Source organism: Podarcis erhardii, assembly GCF_964252035.2.
Source record: "Podarcis erhardii genome assembly, chromosome: 4".
Taxonomy (NCBI): domain Eukaryota; kingdom Metazoa; phylum Chordata; class Lepidosauria; order Squamata; family Lacertidae; genus Podarcis; species Podarcis erhardii.
This window is the reverse complement of record NC_138508.1, coordinates 3,644,571-3,666,026: the sequence shown is the minus strand read 5'-3', so window position 1 is coordinate 3,666,026 and position 21,456 is coordinate 3,644,571. Positions and strand designations below refer to the sequence as shown.

At 39.9% G+C, this 21,456-nt stretch overlaps 2 protein-coding genes and 1 long non-coding RNA gene across 3 annotated transcripts in view; 2 read left to right on the top strand and 1 right to left on the bottom strand.

Moving 5' to 3' along the window:
• The window catches only part of LOC309341394, a 184,469-nt gene that overhangs the window by 19,386 nt on the left and 143,627 nt on the right, over window positions 1-21,456 (bottom strand). The window lies entirely within an intron of this gene.
• LOC309340605 (zinc finger and SCAN domain-containing protein 12-like) overlaps window positions 1-21,456 on the top strand; it is a gene marked incomplete at its 3' end in the record, with an annotated part of 77,158 nt that overhangs the window by 46,500 nt on the left and 9,202 nt on the right. The gene's annotated exons all lie outside the window — the stretch shown is intronic.
• LOC309341108 (uncharacterized protein) lies at window positions 922-9,484 on the top strand. The gene is made up of 2 exons (XM_081860588.1): window positions 922-995; window positions 8,279-9,484. The coding sequence occupies exons 1-2, from the start codon at window positions 962-964 to the stop codon at window positions 9,460-9,462; spliced, it is 1,218 nt and encodes a 405-aa protein (XP_081716714.1). The 5' UTR covers window positions 922-961; the 3' UTR covers window positions 9,463-9,484.

Sequence of the window (21,456 nt, the reverse complement as noted above, 5' to 3'; positions counted from 1 at the left end):
TATTTTATAGCATTTTTCCTGTGAAGAAAAGGCATGATTTTTGAGGACACAAATTCACTCTTTTAAGAACTGCAAAAACAAACATCTGTGATAATATCTTCATGTTAGAAAAACTGCCCCAAATATTCTTACAGAAACCTCTGGAATTGCATGACATTGTGAGTGGATTAATGGAAGTCATTTACCAAAAAATTTAGACATTGTATATAAAGGCTCATGCTACATAATTAAAAACAAATCCTTATTTCCTTATGAATAGCCTTTGAACTATAATGTTACTTAAATAGAAAACTATCAATAGAAAGATTTTTCCTCCAAAAGCAATTCATTTTTAAAAATCAGATTTAAATTTTTAAAAATCCAAATTAAATTTTAAAAAACCCTGTTTATTTTATATATTTTTTAACCATTGCTTTTCTAATCTACCATGGTTTTGAAACTCATCTGTGGGTTCTTTTCATCTTTTGTTGGGGGAGATAGTGGGACCAAGAGCCCAGAGGTGGGGAGATATATTTTTCACAACTAACATCTGAAATGCACCCAAACATCCAAATGCACTCAGCAGGCCGGACTTTCTCAAAGGCCCCTGTGTAGTTTGAGATGCACTGATTTACCTGTGAGACAAGAAGGCACTCTGGGCCTCCCCCTTACCTTTTTCCTCTTGCAGGTGACACAGTGATACTGGCTAGACCTCTTCATCCATCTCTGAATGGGGACAGAATGGAAGCAGCGGCTGTGGAACCAGATCAGGTCAGGGGAAGCAGCCTTGTGGGGACAGAGGCCAAGGGGTGGAACAACGTCCTAGCTCAAGGAATGGTGGTGAACAACAGTGTTGTCTCATAGGAGAATATTTCCCTTTTTCTTTTAGGGTCCAGTGTGCTTTGAAGATGTTGCTGTTTGTTTCACCGACGAAGAGTGGGAGTTGCTGGATCCTGACCAGAGAGCTCTGCATAAGGACGTCATGGAGGAGAATCGTGGGATCGTGGCCTCTCTTGGTAAGGCCCATGTGGGATCATAATATCTGTTTTTAAATTCAAAACAGCTCTCTATGATGAACCTCATATATTTTCACAGAATTCAACAGTGCCCCTTACAACACCTGGGATTTTAATATTCCCACCATTAACCTTGAACAGTAAATTACTGTTTTTTCTGTGGATGTTCTTCCTCTGGTTGCAGCTTCTTAAACAAGTATCGTTCTGGTCTGAACTACCAGACCCTTTTGCCTGCAAACTTCAGAGTCATTAGGGAAGTTGAAGTAGCTTCTGTCTAAAGTAGGCTTTCTATTTTTGTTTTTCCTTCTATAAGCTTTTGGTTGACAAAAGAGAAGACTGACAAATCTGGAAATGGCAGATTGTTCTGTGTTTATGTATTTTTCTTTGTGTGTTTTTGTATTCCTTTCTATGCACAATAATAAAAGAATAGTAAAAATAGTATGTATATATAAAAAAAGAACAGTAACAAAAATGCAAAACAGAAAGAAATTTAGAAAACCATTAGAAGGGGTTGAAGGAAGTCTAAGGCTGTCAAAGCCAAAGATTTATTATGTGGTATTGGAGCTGTAATGTTGGAAAATATGTGCAAAATCGCCCAAAATTGGAAAAATACAAACATACCATCGGTGAAGGATTGGCAAACGAAATTATATGACTTTCTGGAATTGGCAAAAATGACGCAAAGAATCAGGTACCAAAAAAATACAAAGCTAAATGAGGATTGGATTAAATTTATGAACTATATTGAAGGTAATTTCAAAAACCTACCAACTATAGCAGGTTGGCTTTAAAACTTCCGATGTATAAATACAAATCTAGACTAACACCAGCTGTTAAAGGGAAATTGTTAAATTGGAATCCGGAATCAGTAGGGAAGGAGGTCAGGTGACATGTTCTATCTGTAACATGCACCATATTTTTTGTTCGTCTTTTTTTTTTTTTCTTTTTTTTTTTTTTCTCTTCTTTTTTCCTTTGATGCATCCCCTCGGCCTTTCTTTTTCTCTTCAGTGTTTTTTTTTCTTTTTTTTTTCGTTTCTTTATTTAACTTGCTCGCTATCGGACGAAGTGAGTAGTTACATTTATTTTGTGATGTATTTTCAATCACTTTTTGGTGTTGTATTTTTTCCTTTTCTTTTTTATGCATGTAATACACTGAAAGAAACTCAATAAAAAAATTTAAAAAAAAAAAAAAAAAAAAAAAAAGGAAAATATGTGCAACTAATATGTGCAACTAATTTTTTTTTTAAATAATATTTATTAAATTTTCCAGTAAGAACATACAAATACAAAACAACTACAATAAAAACAAACACAAACAAAAAACAACAAGTATAATTTCAAAACTTATTTTCTCAACCTTATTTCCCCGACTTCCTCATACCTCACCGTTTTGTATTCTAGTTTCATTATCCCATCAGCAACTCCATTCCCTTATTTCCCAAAAGTTTCTTACTGATTCCATTCCTTTTCTTACTCTAATGTCTCTGAAAACCAATATTTTTAAGTCCATGTCAATCTAGCATTCTTTAATCTTATAATATTTGTTAAGATAGTCCTTAAATTTCTTCCAATCTTCTTCCACTGTCTCTTTCTCCTGGTCACGGATTCTGCCCGTCATCTCTGCAAGTCCCATGTAGTCTGTCATCTTCATCTGCCATTCTTCCAGAGTGGGTAGATCTGATGTCTTCCAATACTTTGCGATAAGGATCCTTGCTGCTGTTGTGGCATACAAAAACAAAGTTCTGTCCTTCTTTAACACCACATGGCTGACCATACCCAGGAGAAAGGCTTCTGGTTTCTTCAGAAAAGTGTATTTAAACATCTTTTTCATTTCATTATATATCATTTCCCAGAAAGCCTTAATCCTTGGGCATGTCCACCAGAGGTGAAAGAATGAGCCTTCATTTTCTTTACACTTCCAACATTTGTTATCTGACAAGTGGTAAATTTTTGCAAGCTTGACTGGGGTCATGTACCACCTATATATCATTTTCATAATATTTTCTCTCAAGGCGTTACACGCCGTAAATTTCATGCCGGTGGTCCACAACCTTTCCCAGTCAGCAAACATAATGTTATGACCAATATCTTGCGCCCACTTAATCATAGCTGATTTAACTGTTTCATCCTGCGTATTCCATTTCAGCAGCAAGTTACACATTTTTGATAAATTTTTAGTATTGGATTCTAACAATTCTGTTTCCAGTTTCGATTTCTCCACCTGGAAGCCAATTTTCTTATCCATCTTATATACCTCCATTATTTGGTAATAGTGGAGCCAATCTCTCACTTCATCCTTTAATTTCTCAAAACTCTGCAATTTGAAGTTACTACCCTCCTGTTCTAAAATTTCCCAATATTTCGGCCATATACACTCCATATTGAGTTTTTTCACAGCTTTTGCCTCCATTGGTGAAAGCCACCTTGGAGTTTTGCTCTCCAGTAGGTCTTTATATCTGATCCAAACATTGTACAATGCTTTCCTGACAATATGATTTTTAAAACCTTTATGAACCTTAACTTTGTCATACCACAAGTATGCATGCCACCCAGAAACATTATTGAAACCTTCCAAATCTAAAATGTCTGTGTTCTTAAGGAGCAGCCAATCCTTCAACCAGCAGAAAGCTGCTGATTCATAGTAAAGTTTCAAATCTGGCAGGGCAAATCCCCCCCCCTTCCTTTGCATCAGTTAAGATCTTAAATTTTATTCTGGGCTTTTTGCCCTGCCAGATAAATTTAGAAATATCTCGCTGCCAAACCTCTCCTTCTCTCTTACTGTTAGGTTTTTCTCTAATACCTTAGTCTTTAATTTATTTAATTTAAATCCTGCCACTTGACCAAACTCTTGAATTAATTCCAAAACCCTTTTCGTACTGGATTCCGGCTCTTGCAATGTAAGTACCAAATCATCTGCAAATGCTCTCAATTTATATTGTCTCGCTCCGACCTGAACCCCTTTAACCAGCTGGTCCTTTCTTATCATGTTCAGCAAAACCTCCAGGACCGAAATAAAAAGTAGTGGGGAAATTGGGCACCCCTGATGTGTCCCTTTTTCTATCTTAAGTTCTTCTGTAATAATATTATTTACAATTAGCTTTGCTTTTTCTTCAGAATAAATTGTGCCTATACCGTTTTCAAAACCTTGGCCTACCCCCATCCCATGGAGATTCTTCTTCATAAAGGTCCAAGAAATATTGTCAAAGGCTTTCTCCGTGTCCACAAATACCAAAACAGCTTTTGTATTTATATTGACTTCTAACATTTCCAAAATATCTATTATGTTCCTTACATTATCTGATAGATGTATTCTCGGGAGGAAGCCCGATTGATCCCTATGAATCTCCCCCATCAAAACTTTTTTCAATCTCTTAGCTAAAATGTCAGCAAAAATTTTGTAATCCACATTTAATAAAGAGATTGGACGGTAGTTCTTAAGTTGGGTCTTTTCAGTCTCTGTCTTCGGTATAAGCGTGATATAAGCCTCTTTCCACGTATCAGGTGCTTCTTTCCCCTCAAAGATTTCATTACAGACTTCCTTCAAAGGTTGTATTAGCCATTCTTTTAAAGCCTTGTAATATTTGGAAGTCAGTCCATCAGGTCCCGGAGATTTGCCCAGTTTCATGTTTTGAATGGCATCTTCTATTTCTTGTTCAGTTATTTTCTGATTCAGAAGCATTTTGTCTTGACATGAAATTTCCTTCATCCCATTTTTCTTCAAGAATTGTTCTATATCAATCTCTTTTTCTGGCCCTTGTGCATATAATTGTTTAAAGTATCTCTGGAGCAGCTTCTAATTTCAGTTGGATTGTTAATGTTCTTTCCATCCACTTCTAAATTTGTCACTGTATTTAGTTTTTGTCTCTTCTTCAATTGCCAAGCCAAAAATTTCCCGCATTTATCAGCAGATTCAAACATTTTCTGTCTCATTTGTTTAATTTTCCATTCTATTTCTTGGTTCATCAGTTCCATATATTGCATTTGGTATAATTTAATTTCTCTCAAGATCTCCTGAGACTTTAGTTTTGATCTCAATTTCTTTTCTCCTTCTTTAATTTTTTCTAATATCTTATCCTTTTTCTCGTTTTGGCTTTTCTTCTTTATTGCATTTTGTTGTATCAAGAAACCTCTCATAACCGCTTTGCTTGCGTCCCAGATTACTCTTTTTTCCACATTAGATCTCATGTTAATTTCAAAATAGTCTCTTAGTGTTTTTTGGGCCTTTTTACAAAATTCTTTATCTCTGAATAATGAGTCATTCATCCTCCATCTGAAAGTGCCAGCTGTTGTTTGGTTCATCTCCATCTTCACGGCGTTATGGTCGGAGCAAGTCTTTGGGCAGATTTCCACTTTTTTTATCTTTGATGCCAGTCCTCTAGTAACCCATATTTGGTCAATTCTAGTCCAGGTCATTTTGGCTTCAGAAAAGAAGGTTCCTTCTCTTTCAAGAGGATTTTTTAATCTCCAAATATCGACTAAGTCCATATTGTCAGTCATTTCAAAGAAAGTTTTTGGTAGCCTTCCGTCTTTAGAAATTACTTGTCTTTGTGCTTTGTCCATGTTTGTAGAGACAACTCCATTCATATCTCCCATCAAAATTATATTTGAATCCATGTAGTCCAACAAAATCTCATGCAACTTTTTAAAAAATTCGGATTTGCCTTTATTTGGTGCGTAGATTCCTAGAATCAAAAATTTCTGGCCTTGTACTTGGATTTCAATTGCCAGATATCTTCCTTGTTCATCTTTAAATATTTGTTTCGGCATCAATCTATCCTTCGCATATATAACCACTCCTCTTTTTTTCACTCTGTCAGATGAAATAAATTCATGTCCTAGTTTTTTATTGATAAGTAGTTTTCTATGTGTTCTTGTCACATGTGTCTCTTGCAGGCAAATCAAGTCCAATTGTTGTTTCTGTAGAATATGAAAAACGTTCTTCCTCTTCCGAGGAATATTGAGTCCATTACAGTTCCAGCTCAATAGTCGCAGGGCCATGATGGGATTATTTACTTACTCCTCCTACTGCTCCCAATTGTTGCTCTTCTTCTGTTGGTGGCTGTAGTCCAAACGATAAATTTGCCAAGTCCAATATTCCTTTTCCTGGTATTGTTGGCTCTTCTCCAAGTTCTGGTTCCTTCACTAAGTCTTCTTTGTGATCTCTCAAGAATTTGTCTTTGTCACTCAGTGTCCTTAGTCTAACTTTCTTTCCTCTGTATTTGAAAGATAGGCCTTGGGGGAATTCCCACCTAAAGAAGATTCTGCTTTTTTTCAGTAGTACAACCAGATCTTTGTAGTCCTCTCTTGCATCTAGAATAGGCTTTGGGATATCTTTGAAGCTCTCCACGAAAGAATCCTCAATTTGCAGTGTATTTTGATAGTGCAAATTTAAAATTTTATCTCTTTCCTCCTTTGATCCCAAAGTAATCAAGCAGTCTCTTGGCTTGTTCTTTTTTTGTCTTATTCCAAGTCTGAATGCACTCACAATCTTAACTTCCTCCCCCTGCAGGCCTTCTTGCCAAAAGTCATAGAATTCTTTTATAATAAAGTCCACCAAGTTGTCCTGTTCACTTTCTGGGACAAATCTTAATCTTAAGTTACGATCCCTCCTTTGAAGATCTGTCATAGCAAAGGATAAATCATGGTCCGCCAGTTTCTTTACAACCGGTGGTATTTTTCCCTGAATTTCGGTTGCAACCTCCTTTGCCTCCTCAGCAATCTTTCGGGTAGTAGCTGATTCCTCTAGGAGTTTCCCAATATTCTGAGCATTAGCAGTAACTTGAGTTCCCAATTCTTTTAGGCTAGAAGTATTCAGATCAAGTTTTTTGAGATCTCAGCTACTTGTTTACTTGTATAAGTCCCTTGTTTCGTTAAAAATTCCAGAGATTCGTTTATTTTTCCAAGAGCTTTCGTCAAAGCATCTTCTGCAGACATGGCTTTAGGTTTTGTTTGTGAGGCCGCAGCTGCTCCTATCAATGAGGCCCTTCTTGGCTGTGTAGTGCTGTAAGTTTTGCCGGATCTGAGGTTTTTCTCCTGAGCCTGATCTATCTTTCCTTTACCATCTGCCATGCCACTATCAGCCAGGCCAAGGTCAGTCCCACACTCCTAGATTTGTTTTTACTAGTAAATTTCCAGTGGCTCAGCTTCTAGTTGCTTAGTTGTTTCTCACAATGTAACAAAGTCTCCTCTAGAGGGGGGAATTCCCAACTTGCATTCACAGTTCACAGTTCTTACAACAGATATATTGTCTCAGAGCCCCCCCCTCTAAAAAGGAGAAAGTCCTCAGTTCCAGCACTTTTTTCTTAAATAGTTACAAATATGTAACAGTCCAGGTAAAAGTCCTCAACACTGTATCTTTCCCAGTTATTTCAAGGCTCTCACTTTTGACAGTTCAAAGTTCTTTCTCCCTTCTTACAGGGCAGTCCGTTCCCAGGATACAGAAGTCAATGGATAAAATTCAATTCTTTCCTTTCATGCAGGTTAAATAGTTCAATGACAATTCTCCCTCACCGCTCCTGCCCGCTAAGTGAGGGGGTATCTTGCTTTTAGGCATTGGCTTTGTTATTCAAATGCAATCCTCAAAGGTTTCAGTTTAATAGTTTCTTTGCTTTCTTCTCACTACAATGCGGTAAGGCAGACTTCCTTTTTGTACCTTTCCCGTGGTGGCCAATCTTTTAAACTTTCAAGCAATTTAAGTCTTTGAATCTTTACTCTTTAAAGTCCAATTTAAGCTTTTAATCCTACTCATAAGTAGATGCTTTCAGGATCAATTTGCTGGAAGAAATCAGCGCTCTCCGATAATGGCGACGCGGCTTCGCTCCACAGGCTGGGTAGCGGCTCTCAGCACCGCGCTCCCCCCGACACCGTTCCAGAGCCTTTAAAAAGGCTCTTTCGCAGTTCGGAGGGGTCGTAATGGTACCCGCCGAGCCTCCTTGTTTACAGGCTTCTCCACCTGTAATTTTTAAGGGTCCCCGCTTCGCCGTAGCGGCAGGACCCGAACCCGTGGAGCAGACTTCTCCCGGAGCTCCGGGAAAAGTCCGCCATTAATCGCTGGCGGTGACCGGAAGTCTAATATGTGCAATTAATAAAAATAATATATATATATTAAATTATATATCACAGGTTCCCCTAAGGATGTCAGTTGAACCCCGTGAATAAATGCACCCAACCCCTTAGTAAACCCATCCATCTAAACCACTTGCGTTATGCCTCTATTACCAATGTTAACAACTATTCCTCATTAATTTCTCCCTGAGACTCTAATCCATTTCTCTTCATTGCAGATGGCGAGCGACTGGAAATCAAGAACAAGGGTGACCATGACAAAATGGAGAAGCCGTATCAATATCTTGAATGTGGAAAAAGTTCCCATTCTACTTCCCATCAAAGAAATGCCATTAGGAAGAAACCACATCAGTGCTTGGAATGTGAAAAGAGCTTCAGTACAAGTTTCTCTCTGAGTTCCCATCAGAGAATTCATGCAGGGGAGAAACCCTATCAGTGCGTGGAATGTGGAAAGAGCTTCCGTAAGACCCACCATCTCACTTCCCATCAAAGAATTCATACAGGAGAGAAACCTTATCAGTGTGTGGAATGTGGAAAGAGCTTCAGAAAGAGCTCACATCTCGCTGCCCATCAAGTAATTCATACAGGGGAGAAACCCTATCAGTGTGTGGAATGTGGAAAGAGCTTCAGTCAGAGTGCCAATCTCACTTCCCATCAAAGAATTCATACAGGAGAGAAACCCTATAACTGTGAGGAATGTGGAAAGAGCTTCAGTAAGAGATCTTCTCTCTCTTCTCATCAAAGAATTCATACAGGGGAGAAACCCTATCAGTGCGTGGAATGTGGAAAGAGCTTCCGTAAGACCCACCATCTCACTTCCCATCAAATAATTCATACAGGAGAGAAACCTTATCAGTGTGTGGAATGTGGAAAGAGCTTCAGAAAGAGCTCACATCTCGCTGCCCATCAAGTAATTCATACAGGGGAGAAACCCTATCAGTGTGTGGAATGTGGAAAGAGCTTCAGTCAGAGTGCCAATCTCACTTCCCATCAAAGAATTCATACAGGAGAGAAACCCTATAACTGTGAGGAATGTGGAAAGAGCTTCAGTAAGAGATCTTCTCTCTCTTCTCATCAAAGAATTCATACAGGAGAGAAACCATTTCAGTGTGTGGAATGTGGAAAAAGCTTCTGTCGGAGCACCCATCTCACTTCCCATCAAAGAATTCATACAGGGGAGAAACCCTATCAATGCTTTGAATGTGGAAAGAGCTTCAGTCACAGCCACAGTCTCACTTCCCATCAAGTAATTCATACAGGGGAGAAACCCTATCAATGCTTGGAATGTGGAAAGAGCTTCAGTCAGAGCGCCAATCTCACTTCCCATCAAAGAATTCAAACGAAGAGTGGAAAACCCTTTATTATACAACTTTCAGTGCTAGGGAAACACACACCAGTTTAAACAGGCCTTTGGCTGATTGACATCTAATGCCCTATTTAAATGTGGTGGGGAGTTGTGGGTTACAGGTTTTGGGCTGTGTGTTTTGTGTTTTCTGTTAGGGTGTGAAACCTAAGACGCTGGCAAGTTAGCAACGTCATGTGACTTTAAGTAGTCAAGCTCGTTAAGTTGTTAAGTTGCTCAGTATATAAAGAGTGTTTGTTTTCTCTGCCTGTGGGGCGTGAAGCAAAAATGTCTGAAAGCTCCGGAGGTGTTTTTGTTATCTTCCTGCAATAAACCTGTCTTTGGAAAGACAGGCTTCCCTGTGTCGTTATTTCTTTGCTGCTGAGACTCTGAAGCTTGTACTGCAACAAGAATCTCTGCACTGGACTTAATTAATGCTCTGCAAAGAGAACTGTTGCTGGTTGCGCAGCGGAAGCGTTTACTGGACCAGTACACAAACTCTCTTAGGTTATGGCTCCTTCTACGTTTCTACAGCTGTATTGTGTGCAGAGAAAGTGAAAGCAGCTTTCGGATGAGAGAAGACCAGCTTGGTCGTAAATCCAGCTCTTAAAGGCTTCAGAGAAGGAACTGAGAGGCATCTGAAAAGTGAGTAAGACAAATCCCAAGGGGAAAGAGAAGCAAGGGCACACAGAGGGAGTAGCAGCCGACCCCAAGAATGGCAGTGGAAAATTTCCAGGTTCCCTTTACAAAGTTGAACTCTGCTAATTACGTGCAGTGGTCTAAGAGGGCTCAAGTCTGGTTGGAAGCCAAAGAAGTGTGGGCTGACTATGTCCAGAGGCGAAAGCCATTTGTGGCTGTTGCAGCAGATGCCACAGCAGAGCAACAGGCTGCTGCACATGCTCAGAACAGGGAACATGATAAAATGGACACTAAAGCTAGATGCATGTTGATGGTATCGATAGACGATTCCCAATTACCTCATGTGGAAAATTTAAGGTCTGCATTTGAAATTTGGGAAGCTCTTAGGCGAATTCACCATAGAGCCACCATAGAGCGTGGGGGAACTAGCAGGCAGAGCTGTAAGGAAGCCTCACAAGTGTCTGCTATGGCCAGCAAGTTATGTTTTCGATGTGGCAGCCGGTTTCATTTGATAGCAAAGTGTCCAGAAAAGCAACAGGAATTTCAACAGTCCAAGGTCAGTTTCCGGAGCTACAGGGGAAGACGAAGTGAGAACTACAAGAATCAACAATCCAGAGGGGGAGCAGGTGCTGATAAGGGACTATCTGCAATGGCAGCACAACAGAGTCCTAAAAGGAGCCAACAAACCTTGAAGTGGATAATTGATAGTGGAGCAAGTCACAGTTTAGTTCCAGCGACATCTAGTGGCAGCTTGATGAACTGCAAGACATTGCCAGTTGCAAAAACTGTGACTATAGCAGACAATAGTAAACGAGAAATGAACCTTAAAGGCACAATTTATGTTAATTGTTTGCAAACTAACCTTCCTGTTTTCGTTCTTCCAGGAATGAAGAATGGACTTTTGAGTGTGTCATGCCTGGTAAAAAGTGGTTTTAAGGTTGAGTTTGAAAATGATGTGTGCACCATTTCGAAACAGGGGAAGGAGCTAATTAAAATTCCCTGTGAGGATGGGCTTTTTGTTTGGGATGAAGAGCAGTTAGCAGCAGGTAGATGTTCAACAGGTGAAGCGCAAGCTAAGTGTGTAAATAAGGCTCCTCATACAGGTTGTGCACATCTACTACACAGAAGGTTAGCTCATATATGCTTTAAGTATGTAAGCAAGATGCCAGATTTAGCTGAGGAGTGTAACATTAAACCCTGTCCAAATTTTCTGGATTGTTGTGCTTGTAAACATGCTAAGGTTAAGACATGTAACTATCCTAGATCTGATAGAGTAAGCAAGAAACCCTTTGAACTTGTGCACACAGACATGTGTGGCCCTATGCCAGTCAAATCGCTTGGAGGTGCGAAATTTATGCAAATTTTGGTGGATGATTTTTCAAGGGCTAGTTGGGTTTTCTTTCTGAAAGAAAAATCACAAGCAGCTTCCATCCTGATGGATTGGATTGAAGAAGTCGAATGTAAATTTGACACCAGGGTACGTAAAATACAATCAGATCGTGGTGGGGAATATGTGAACCACACGCTGGAGACGTGGTTAAAAAGGAAAGGTATAGTTCATAGACTTACCAATCCCTATTCACCACAGGAGAATGCAGTTGCCAAAAGAAAATTTCGAACATTACAGGAAGCCATTGCTGCTTTGCTGTTTGATTCTGGACTTCCACAGCGGTTTTGGGCTGAGGCTGCACTGTATGCGAATTATACTTTTAACAGAGTGTACAATAGCACAGTAGGCAACACTCCTTACTTCATGCTATTTGGGAAAAAACCAAAAATTCATCATCTAAGAGTTTTTGGATGTCGTGCTTATGTGCTGGTGCCTAGGGCACAACGTAGGAAAGGCGATCCTAGATCTAAAGAGATGCTTTTCTGTGGTTATCAAGCAAACACAAAAGGTTGGAGATTTGTGAATGTAGAAGGCAATCAAACAAAAATCACAATCAGCAGAAGTGCAGAATTTTGTGAACAGGATGGTTGGAATAAAATTCATGGAAATCCTGACATACTATTTGATGTGGTGAACAGTAACAATGAAACTCAGGCCCCAGGGCAGGTATTAGTTCCAGAACAGGCTGAGGAATTTGAGTCTGAGGACGAGGGTGAGAAATCGTCTAGTTCACCCAAGTCTGTAAAGTCAGAATCTTCTAGCTCTAAAAGTTCACCTGTACAGCAAGAGAGACGTGTAAAGTCAGAATCAGAAAGTTCTTCAACTACTAGTGACAAACAGGTGACGACTAGTGATTCTGGGTCAGAGGGGGAAACTGAAGGAACATCACAGGAACTGTTAAGGCGTTCCAAGCGTGCCAACAAAGGTATACCTCCTGAAAGGTACCAAGCTATTAGTGTTTGGGCTGGTTTGGCAAATTGCGAACCTGAAAGTTTTGAGGAGGTTGAGCAATTACCCCAGGAGGAGGCCAGTAGGTGGCGTGAGGCCATGCAAAAAGAGTTGAATTCTATGAAAGAACTGGGTGTGTTTTCCATCACCAAACTGCCAGAAGGTACCAAGGCAGTAAGTTGTAGGTGGGTGTAGAGAATAATTTGGGACGCAAGCAAAGCCGTGATGAGAGGGTTCTTGATACAACAGAATGCTATAAAGAAAAGAACACAAAATGAAAAGAAAGAAAAGATTTTGGAGAAAATTAAAGAATTAGAGAAGAAGTTAAGAATAAATCCGAAATCACAGCTGATTTTGAGAGAAATTAAACTTCATCAGGCACAATATTCTAAACTGATAAACCAGGAAATAGAATGGAAGATTAAATCAATGAAACAAAAAACGTTTGAATCGGCAAATAAATGCGGGAAACTGCTGGCCTGGCAGTTGAAGAAGAGACAAAAGTTGAATATAGTAACAAATTTGGAAATTGAAGGAAGAAATATTCAGAACCCTGTGGAGATTAGAAAGTGTTTCCAGAAATATTTTAAAAAACTATATACTCAAGGGCTGCAAAATGAGGCTGAGATTGTACAATTTTTGGAAAAAAAATGGACTTAAAAAACTGTCACAAGAAAACAGATTACTCCTGAACAGCAAAATAACACGACAAGAGATCGAACGTGCCATTCAGAACATGAAACTGGGCAAATCTCCAGGGCCAGATGGCTTGACCTCCAAGTACTATAAGATATTAAGTGACTATTTGATTCAACCATTGTTGGAGGTTAGCAATGAAATTATGGAGGGAAAGAAGGCGCCGGAATCGTGGAAGGAAGCTTTTATCACATTGATACCCAAATCAGAAACTGAAAAGACACAACTTAAGAACTATCGCCCCATCTCCCTTTTAAATGTGGATTATAAAATATTTGCTGATGTTTTGGCAGGCAGACTCAAAAGAGTTTTAAATGAAGTAATACATGAAGATCAGGCTGGCTTTCTCCCAGGTAGACACATGTTTGCTAATACAAGGAACATTATTGACATTTTGGAACTTTTGCAAACAGATATAAACACTAAAGCAGTGCTAATCTTTATAGACGCGGAGAAGGCCTTTGACAACATCTCCTGGAAATTCATGAAGGGAAATTTAAAAGAAATGGGAGTGGGGCGGGGTTTTGAAAATGGGATTGATGCGATATATTCAGAACAAAAGGCAAAATTGATAGTTAACAATGTGGTAACAGAAGAGTTTAGAATTGAAAAAGGAACACGACAAGGCTGCCCAATCTCTCCTCTGTTATTTATCTCAGTTTTGGAGGTGCTCTTGAATTTGATTAGAGGGGACCGGTTGGTGCAAGGGATTCAGGTCGGAGCGAAACAATATAAACTTAAAGCCTTTGCAGATGACCTAGTTTTGACATTGCAGGAGCCAGAATCTAGTACGAAAAGAGTATTACAATTGATTCATGATTTTGGTCAGGTGGCGGGATTTAAGCTAAATAAACAGAAAACAAAGGTGTTGGGAAAAAATTTGACAGATACAGAGTCAGAACGGTTTCAGAGAGAAACAGAATTATCACTGGTCAAAAAGGTAAAGTACCTAGGGGTAAATATAACAGCAAAAAATCTGAGTCTATTTAAGGATAATTATGAAAAATGCTGGTCTGAAATCAAGAGAGACTTGGACAGTTGGACAAAATTGAAGCTTTCTTTGTTAGGCCGAATTGCAGCTATTAAGATGAATGTATTGCCAAAGATGCTATTTTTGTTTCAAACGTTGCAAATTGTGGACAAAACGGAGTGCTTCCGGAAGTGGCAGAGAGATATTTCTAAATTTGTCTGGCAGGGCAAAAAGCCCAGAATTAAGTTTAAGATATTAACCGATGCGAAAGAAAGAGGGGGCTTTGCCCTGCCAGACTTAAGGTTGTACTATGAAGCCACAGCCTTCTGCTGGCTAAAAGACTGGCTACTTCTCGAAGACACTGACGTGCTGGATTTGGAAGGTTTTAACAATGCTTTTGGTTGGCATGCATACTTATGGTATGACAAAGTTAAGATCAATAAGGCCTTTAAGAACCATATTGTCAGGAAAGCAGTATTTAATGTCTGGACAAAATACAAAGACTTATTGGAAAATAAAACTCCAAGGTGGCTTTCACCTCTGGAAGCTAAGGCCCGAAAAAGACCCAATATGGAAGCCGACTGGCCAAAATATTGGGAAATATTAGAAAAAGATGGAAATAATTGGAAATTGCAGAGTTTGGAGAAAATGAAGGATAAAGTACGAGACTGGTTACATTACGCTCAGATTAAAGAAGTGTTTAAAAATGACAAAAAGTTAGGGTTCCAGGTGGAGAAATCGAAGTTGGAAACAGAGCTGTTAGAACCTAAGGCTAAGGTACTTTCAAGAATGTATAACTTGCTGTTGAAATGGAATACACAAGACGAAATGGTTAAATCAGCTATGATAAAATGGGCACAGGATATTGGGCATAACATTATGTTTGAGGACTGGGAAAGGTTGTGGACCACTGAGCTGAACTTTACTGCATGTAATGCTTTAAAGGAAAATGTAATGAAAATGATATACAGATGGTACATGACCCCAGTTAAACTTGCCAAAATATACCATTTGTCTGATAATAAATGTTGGAAATGTAAAGAAAATGAAGGAACATTCTTTCACCTCTGGTGGACCTGCCCTAAAGTGAAGGTCTTCTGGGAAATGATATATAATGAGCTGAAAAAGGTATTTAAGTATACCTTCACTAAGAAACCAGAAGCCTTCCTTCTGGGTATTGTCGGCCAGAAGGTGTTAAAGAAGGATAGAACATTCTTTATGTATGCAACAACGGCAGCAAGGATACTCATCGCTAAGAACTGGAAAACTCAAGATCTACCCACACTGGAAGAGTGGCAGATGCAGCTGATGGACTATATGCAACTGGCGGAGATGACTGGCAGAATTCGAGACCTGGGAGAAGAAAGGATTGAAGAAGATTGGAAGAAATTTAAGATTTATCTACAAAAATATTGTGATTTAGAGGAATGTTAATAAGGATGCTTGGTTATAAATAATTGGCCATCACTAAATTGGATCGGAAATTGATGATAAATGAGATTAAGAGAAACAAAATTTGTTGGAGAATTGTTACACTATATTGAATTGAGTGGTTATAAATTTGCAAATAAGATGATAATTTGCTTGAAAAAAATTATTAACGATGTAAGTGGGAGCGGGAGACGTGAGGAAGTCCAAAGAAGTTATGAAATTTTGTTATAACAAAGCAATGCTGTTTATTATCTTTGTATTTCTTTTATAAAAAACCCTAATAAATATTTTATAATAAAAAAAAAAAGTTGTAGGTGGGTGTACAGGATAAAGACAACAGCGATGGGGAAACCAGAGTACAAAGCAAGGCTTGTAGCTCGCGGTTTTACTCAAAGAAAGGGGTTACATTATTCCGAAGTCTATGCACCCACTTCAAGGAGTGAAACCCTTCGGGCACTATTAGCAGTTGCTGCTCAGAAAGGGTTCAAAGTGAATCAATTTGATGTCTCTACAGCTTATCTTCATTCAGACTTGGCTGAAGAGCTCTATATGGAGCTACCGCCAGGATTGAAAGTTGGTAAATCAAATCAGGTATGGAAACTACATAAATCTATTTATGGACTCAAGCAATCTGCTCATAATTGGAATGAGTGTTTGAATGACGTTTTGGTAGGCATTGGTTTTAGCAGGAGCAAGGCTGACAATTGCTTATATTTCAGAGGTTCAGGAGATGCTCAAGAATCTTTGCTTGTTTATGTAGATGACCTGATTTATACTTCAAAGACACAAGAACAAGTAAAAAAACTAGCCAAAGAGTTAAATAAACACTTCAAAGTTAAGAATCTTGGTGATGTAAAGGTCTATCTTGGTGTTCAGATAGATAGGACCAAAAATGGCAGTTTTCTACTGAATCAAAAAGGCAAGATATTGCAAATGTTGAAAAAGTTTGGCATGACGGAGTGTGCAGGTGTTAGAACACCAATGGAAATGGGTTTTGTAAAAGACAATGAGTTCAAGGATAGTGCTGAATTCAAGCGTGCTGAAATCTTTCAGTCAGCACTGGGAAGCTTACTTCATCTTTCGCAATGGAGTAGACCAGACATTGCTTACGCTGTTAACTTACTCAGCAGAGAAGCTTCAAAACCTAGTGTAAATGCATGGAAAGGAATTCAAAGAGTGTTAAGATATTTACAATACACCAAAGATTTTTGCCTTGAATTATCTTCTGAAGGACAAGCACAGATTACTTGTTGGGCAGATAGTGATTGGGGAAATTTAAAGGATAGAAAATCAGTGTCTGGCTGTGTAATAAAATTTGGTAACTCTCTGATTGGGTGGAGATCCAAGAAACAGAACCTGATTGCTTTGTCGTCAACAGAAGCTGAGTTCTGTGCCTTATCTGAGTTATGTAGAGATCTAGAATTTTACAAATGCTTGGCACAAGAGATGTATGAAAAGGCCATCACTCCAATCACTGTATGGGGTGATAATCAACCGTGTCTTAAGTTAGCACAAAATGGGCAGTTTAAAGGTCGTACAAAACATTTGGATATCCGCTTTCAAAATGTTTGTCAAACGGTAAAAGCAGGAATTGTTAAATTAAATTACTGTCCCAGTCATGAAAATCAAGCTGATGGTTTTACAAAACCGCTTGGGTTTCAGCGGCATGAAAACTTTTGTGAAGAAATGGGTCTGAAGTAATTTTGTTTTTGTATTGCCAGCGAGAGGGGGTGTTAGGGTGTGAAACCTAAGACGCTGGCAAGTTAGCAACGTCATGTGACTTTAAGTAGTCAAGCTCGTTAAGTTGTTAAGTTGCTCAGTATATAAAGAGTGTTTGTTTTCTCTGCCTGTGGGGCGTGAAGCAAAAATGTCTGAAAGCTCCGGAGGTGTTTTTGTTATCTTCCTGCAATAAACCTGTCTTTGGAAAGACAGGCTTCCCTGTGTCGTTATTTCTTTGCTGCTGAGACTCTGAAGCTTGTACTGCAACAAGAATCTCTGCACTGGACTTAATTAATGCTCTGCAAAGAGAACTGTTGCTGGTTGCGCAGCGGAAGCGTTTACTGGACCAGTACACAAACTCTCTTATTTTCATTGTGTGATTTTATGTTGTAACCGTCCTGTGACCTGTGAGTGTAGGGAATGGGAGCCAGCTCTTAGAGTCTGAGGGGTCTTTGCCCCCCAAAAAGATATTTGAGGGGGCCACCCCCCCAGTTCATAGGAACAGCCATTCAAATGGCATGCTTGCACCGCATCCTCTGACTGTTTAACTGAGGCGGGGCTTACTAAACCCCTCCCATATTTTATTCAAGTTGGCACCCCTGCTATAGGGCGCTATAGAAATGAAATAAATATAATAACACCATCTTGATCGCCTTCATCTGCACATGTTCCAGCTTGACAATATCCTTCTTATTATCATCATTTTTAAAAAAAATATGTGCCTATCATCTGAGGATTTCACGGTGCTTCACAACATAAACAGACAGGTTGAAAGCATGGCTTTCTCAAAAACAAGTTAAGCCCGATAAATCTCTCTTTTTCATTTCTTTTTTTGGATGCAGTTACAAACTTTGTTGATCAGGGGACTGCTGTGAAAATACTGCATCTCAATTTCAGTAAGGCTTTTGACAAAGTCCTCTGCGACATTTATGTGAGGAAGCTGGTAAAATGTGGGCTGAATGAGGTAACTGTTAGGTGGATTTGACTGACCGAACCCAAATTGTCCTCCTCCATGGTTCCTCCTCATCCTGGGGCAAAGTGACAAGAGGGGTGCTGCAGGGTTCTGTCCTGGGCCTGTTGTTGTTCAACGTCTTTATAAATGACTTGGATGAAGGAACTGAGGGGGTGCTCATCCCATTTGCAGACGACACCAAACGGGGAGCGGAGGCCAATGTGGCAGAAGGCAGAATCAGATCAAGGGCAGGAATAGTACCACTTTCTTCTGCCTTGGTCTGGCCCCACATAGAATACTGTGTTCAATTCTGGGTACCACAATTTAAGAATCTCAACTTTTCTTTGCCGGGGCGGTGGGGGGTTACAGGTTTTGTGTTTTGTGTTTTCATATTGTGATTTTATGTTGAAACCATTCTGAGAACTGTGGGTGTAGGTGTCTGGTCATGTGGGATTGCTAAGAGGAATTATGAAAAATGAAGCAAGCTACTGTGTCAATGGTGAAAGCATCACTTTGACTGGGTTTGGGTCATTGACTTGATTTCTGATCGATCCCACAAGCCTCTGCATCTCTGCCCCATTTTCTCTATGTCTGTCAGTCACGTGTAAAGCATTCTAACACAGACCAGTTGCTTAGCAGGCCTCCTGGGTACATAAAAATAGGGAGGTAGCTTTGATGTAGCTTCTGTTAATCTTTAGGTAGATCTTAGGGCCAGGAACAGAGTTCACATGGATGTGGTTTATTAGGTTTTTACAAAAGGAAAAACACATAACAGCCACAGAAGTGAAAACAAAAAACAAACAAACCATAATCAAAGATATAGAACAGACCAGAACAACAAAATACAAAAAAATAAGATTCCATCCAACAAATTGAAAAATATAAATTCCAGCTTTTAAAATCATACTTAATTAACTTTCTTTCTTGACTTCCTCGCGCCTCCCTTTTTTGTGTTCCTCTTTGCCCAATCAGATACAGCAGATCCTTGCCCTCTTTCAAAGCTCATTTCTAATTGTTAGATTCATTCTGTTATGTCTCCAATCTTTCCTCCTTATACTTAAACTCCTTTAAACTATTATTTATCTTCGACATAATATATAGCCAGTGTGGTGTAGTGGTTAAGAGCGGTAGTCTCGTAATCCTGGGGAACCGGGTTCGCGTCTCCGCTCCTCCACCTGCAGCTGCTGGGTGACCTTGGGCCAGTCACACTTCTGTGAAGTCTCTCAGCCCCACTCACCCCACAGAGTGTTTGTTGTGGGGGAGGAAGGGAAAGGAGAATGTGAGCGCTTTGAGACTCCTGAAGGTGAGTGAAAGGCGGGATATCAAATCCAAACTCTTCTTCTTCTTCCTTCATGGTTCCTCCTCATCCTGGGGAAAAGTGACCAGAGGGGGGCTGCAGGGTTCTGTCCTGGGCCCGTTGTTGTTCAACGTCTTTATAAATGACTTGGATGAAGGACCTGAGGGGATGCTCATCCCATTTGCAGTGTGGCAGAAGGCAGAATCAGATCAAGGGCAGGAATAGTACCAATTTATTCTGCCTTGGTCAGGCCCCACCTAGAATACTGTGTTCAATTCTGGGCACCACAATTTAAGTATCTTAAATTTTGTTTGCCCAGGGAAATCAAGAAGGTGGGGGAACACAATCCATCTTCCTTTTATAACACGTGGCAAATGTTTATTAAATATATAAATTGTTAAAACTGTTGCAGGAATCCACCCAACACTCACGGGAAAATGTATCGTGGTCTTTTAGAACAGGCATCCCCAAACCCTGCGCTCCAGATGTTTTGGGACTACAGCTCCCATCATCCCTAGCTAACGGGACCCGTGGTGTGGGATGATGGGAATTGTAGTCCCCAAACATCTGGAGGGCCGAGTTTGGGGATGCCTGTTTTAGAATAATGAAATGAAACTTTAACAAATGACATGCTGAAAGTCTGAAATTCCATCAGGACAGGTTACTTTTTTTGTTTACTGTTGTAACTATTGCTTTCTGAATATTTATCTTCTGTACCATGAAGATAAAGAAAAATAATGTTTTTTAAAAAGGAGATGGGGAAATCATGTGTACTATTCCATCAATCTGCTTGCATGTGTTGAGTTTTATTTGGAGACTGTAACTCCCAGTAATTTCATTATCTGTATGTGTTTCTGTGTGTTCAGCACACATGATTGCAGGTGAGACTGAATAAAACACTTCATTGGAAAAATTAGAGGCATCTAATGTTCCCTGGAGTTTTAATAATAAATAATAATAATTTTATTATTTATACCCTGCCCTCCCCAGCCAAGGCCGGGCTCAGAGCGGCTTACAAGCAATAATAAAAACAAGATGAATGATTGCAACTTAAAAACAAAATTAAAATACAACATTGAAATATTGAAACATTAAAATATTAAAATGTAGCCTCATCGCAGGAGGAGAAGGAAAGGAAAAAAGAAAGAGGGAGGGAATCAAATTGGCTCCAAGCGAAAGGCCAGGCGGAACAACTCTGTCTTACAGGCCCTGCGGAAAGAAATCAGATCCTGCAGGGCCCTGGTCTCATGAGGCAGAGCGTTCCACCAGTCTGGAGCCAGAGTTGAAAAGGCCCTGGCTCTGGTTGAAGCCAATCTAACTTCCTTAGGGCCCGGGACAACTAGGGTGTTGTTATTTATGGACCTTGAGGCTCTACGTGGGGCATACCGGGAGAGGCAGTCCTGTAGGTACGAGGGTCCTAGGCCGTATAGGGCTTTAAAGGTCAAAAGCAGCACCTTAACTCTGACCCTGTACTCCACCGGGAGCCCGTGCAGCTGGAAAAGCACTGGGTGAATATGCTCCCATGGCAGGGACCCCGTGAGGAGCCTCGCTGCAGCATTCTGCACCTGCTGGAGTTTCTGGGACAGCTTCAAGGGCAGCTCCGCGTAGAGCAAATTACAGTAGTCAAGCCTGGAGATGACCGTCGCATGGATCACTTTTAGGGCAATGCATGGTGCTTTTGTTTGACACATAAAAATCTGGCTGCTCCCAAAGACTTGTCTGTCTGTCTCTGCACCACAACACTGCTTTGGAAGGGCTTCTTTCTGTTTGGTGGTTAAAATGATTATTGGTTGGTCCTGGTGCTTCAGGATGATGAAAGGTACTTAACAAAAAAAGTCTGGTTTACAAAAAATTCCCTAAAGCCACGTTTCTCAGGCTAGGCGGGCCATTGTCCCGGTCCCACTCATCTTATGGTGGACTACAAAGCTCTTAACAGCTTCTGATCACTTTACTTGAGAGATTGCCTTCCCCCATGTATTCCCAACTCAACTGCTTTGAGAAAACTGGCAGAG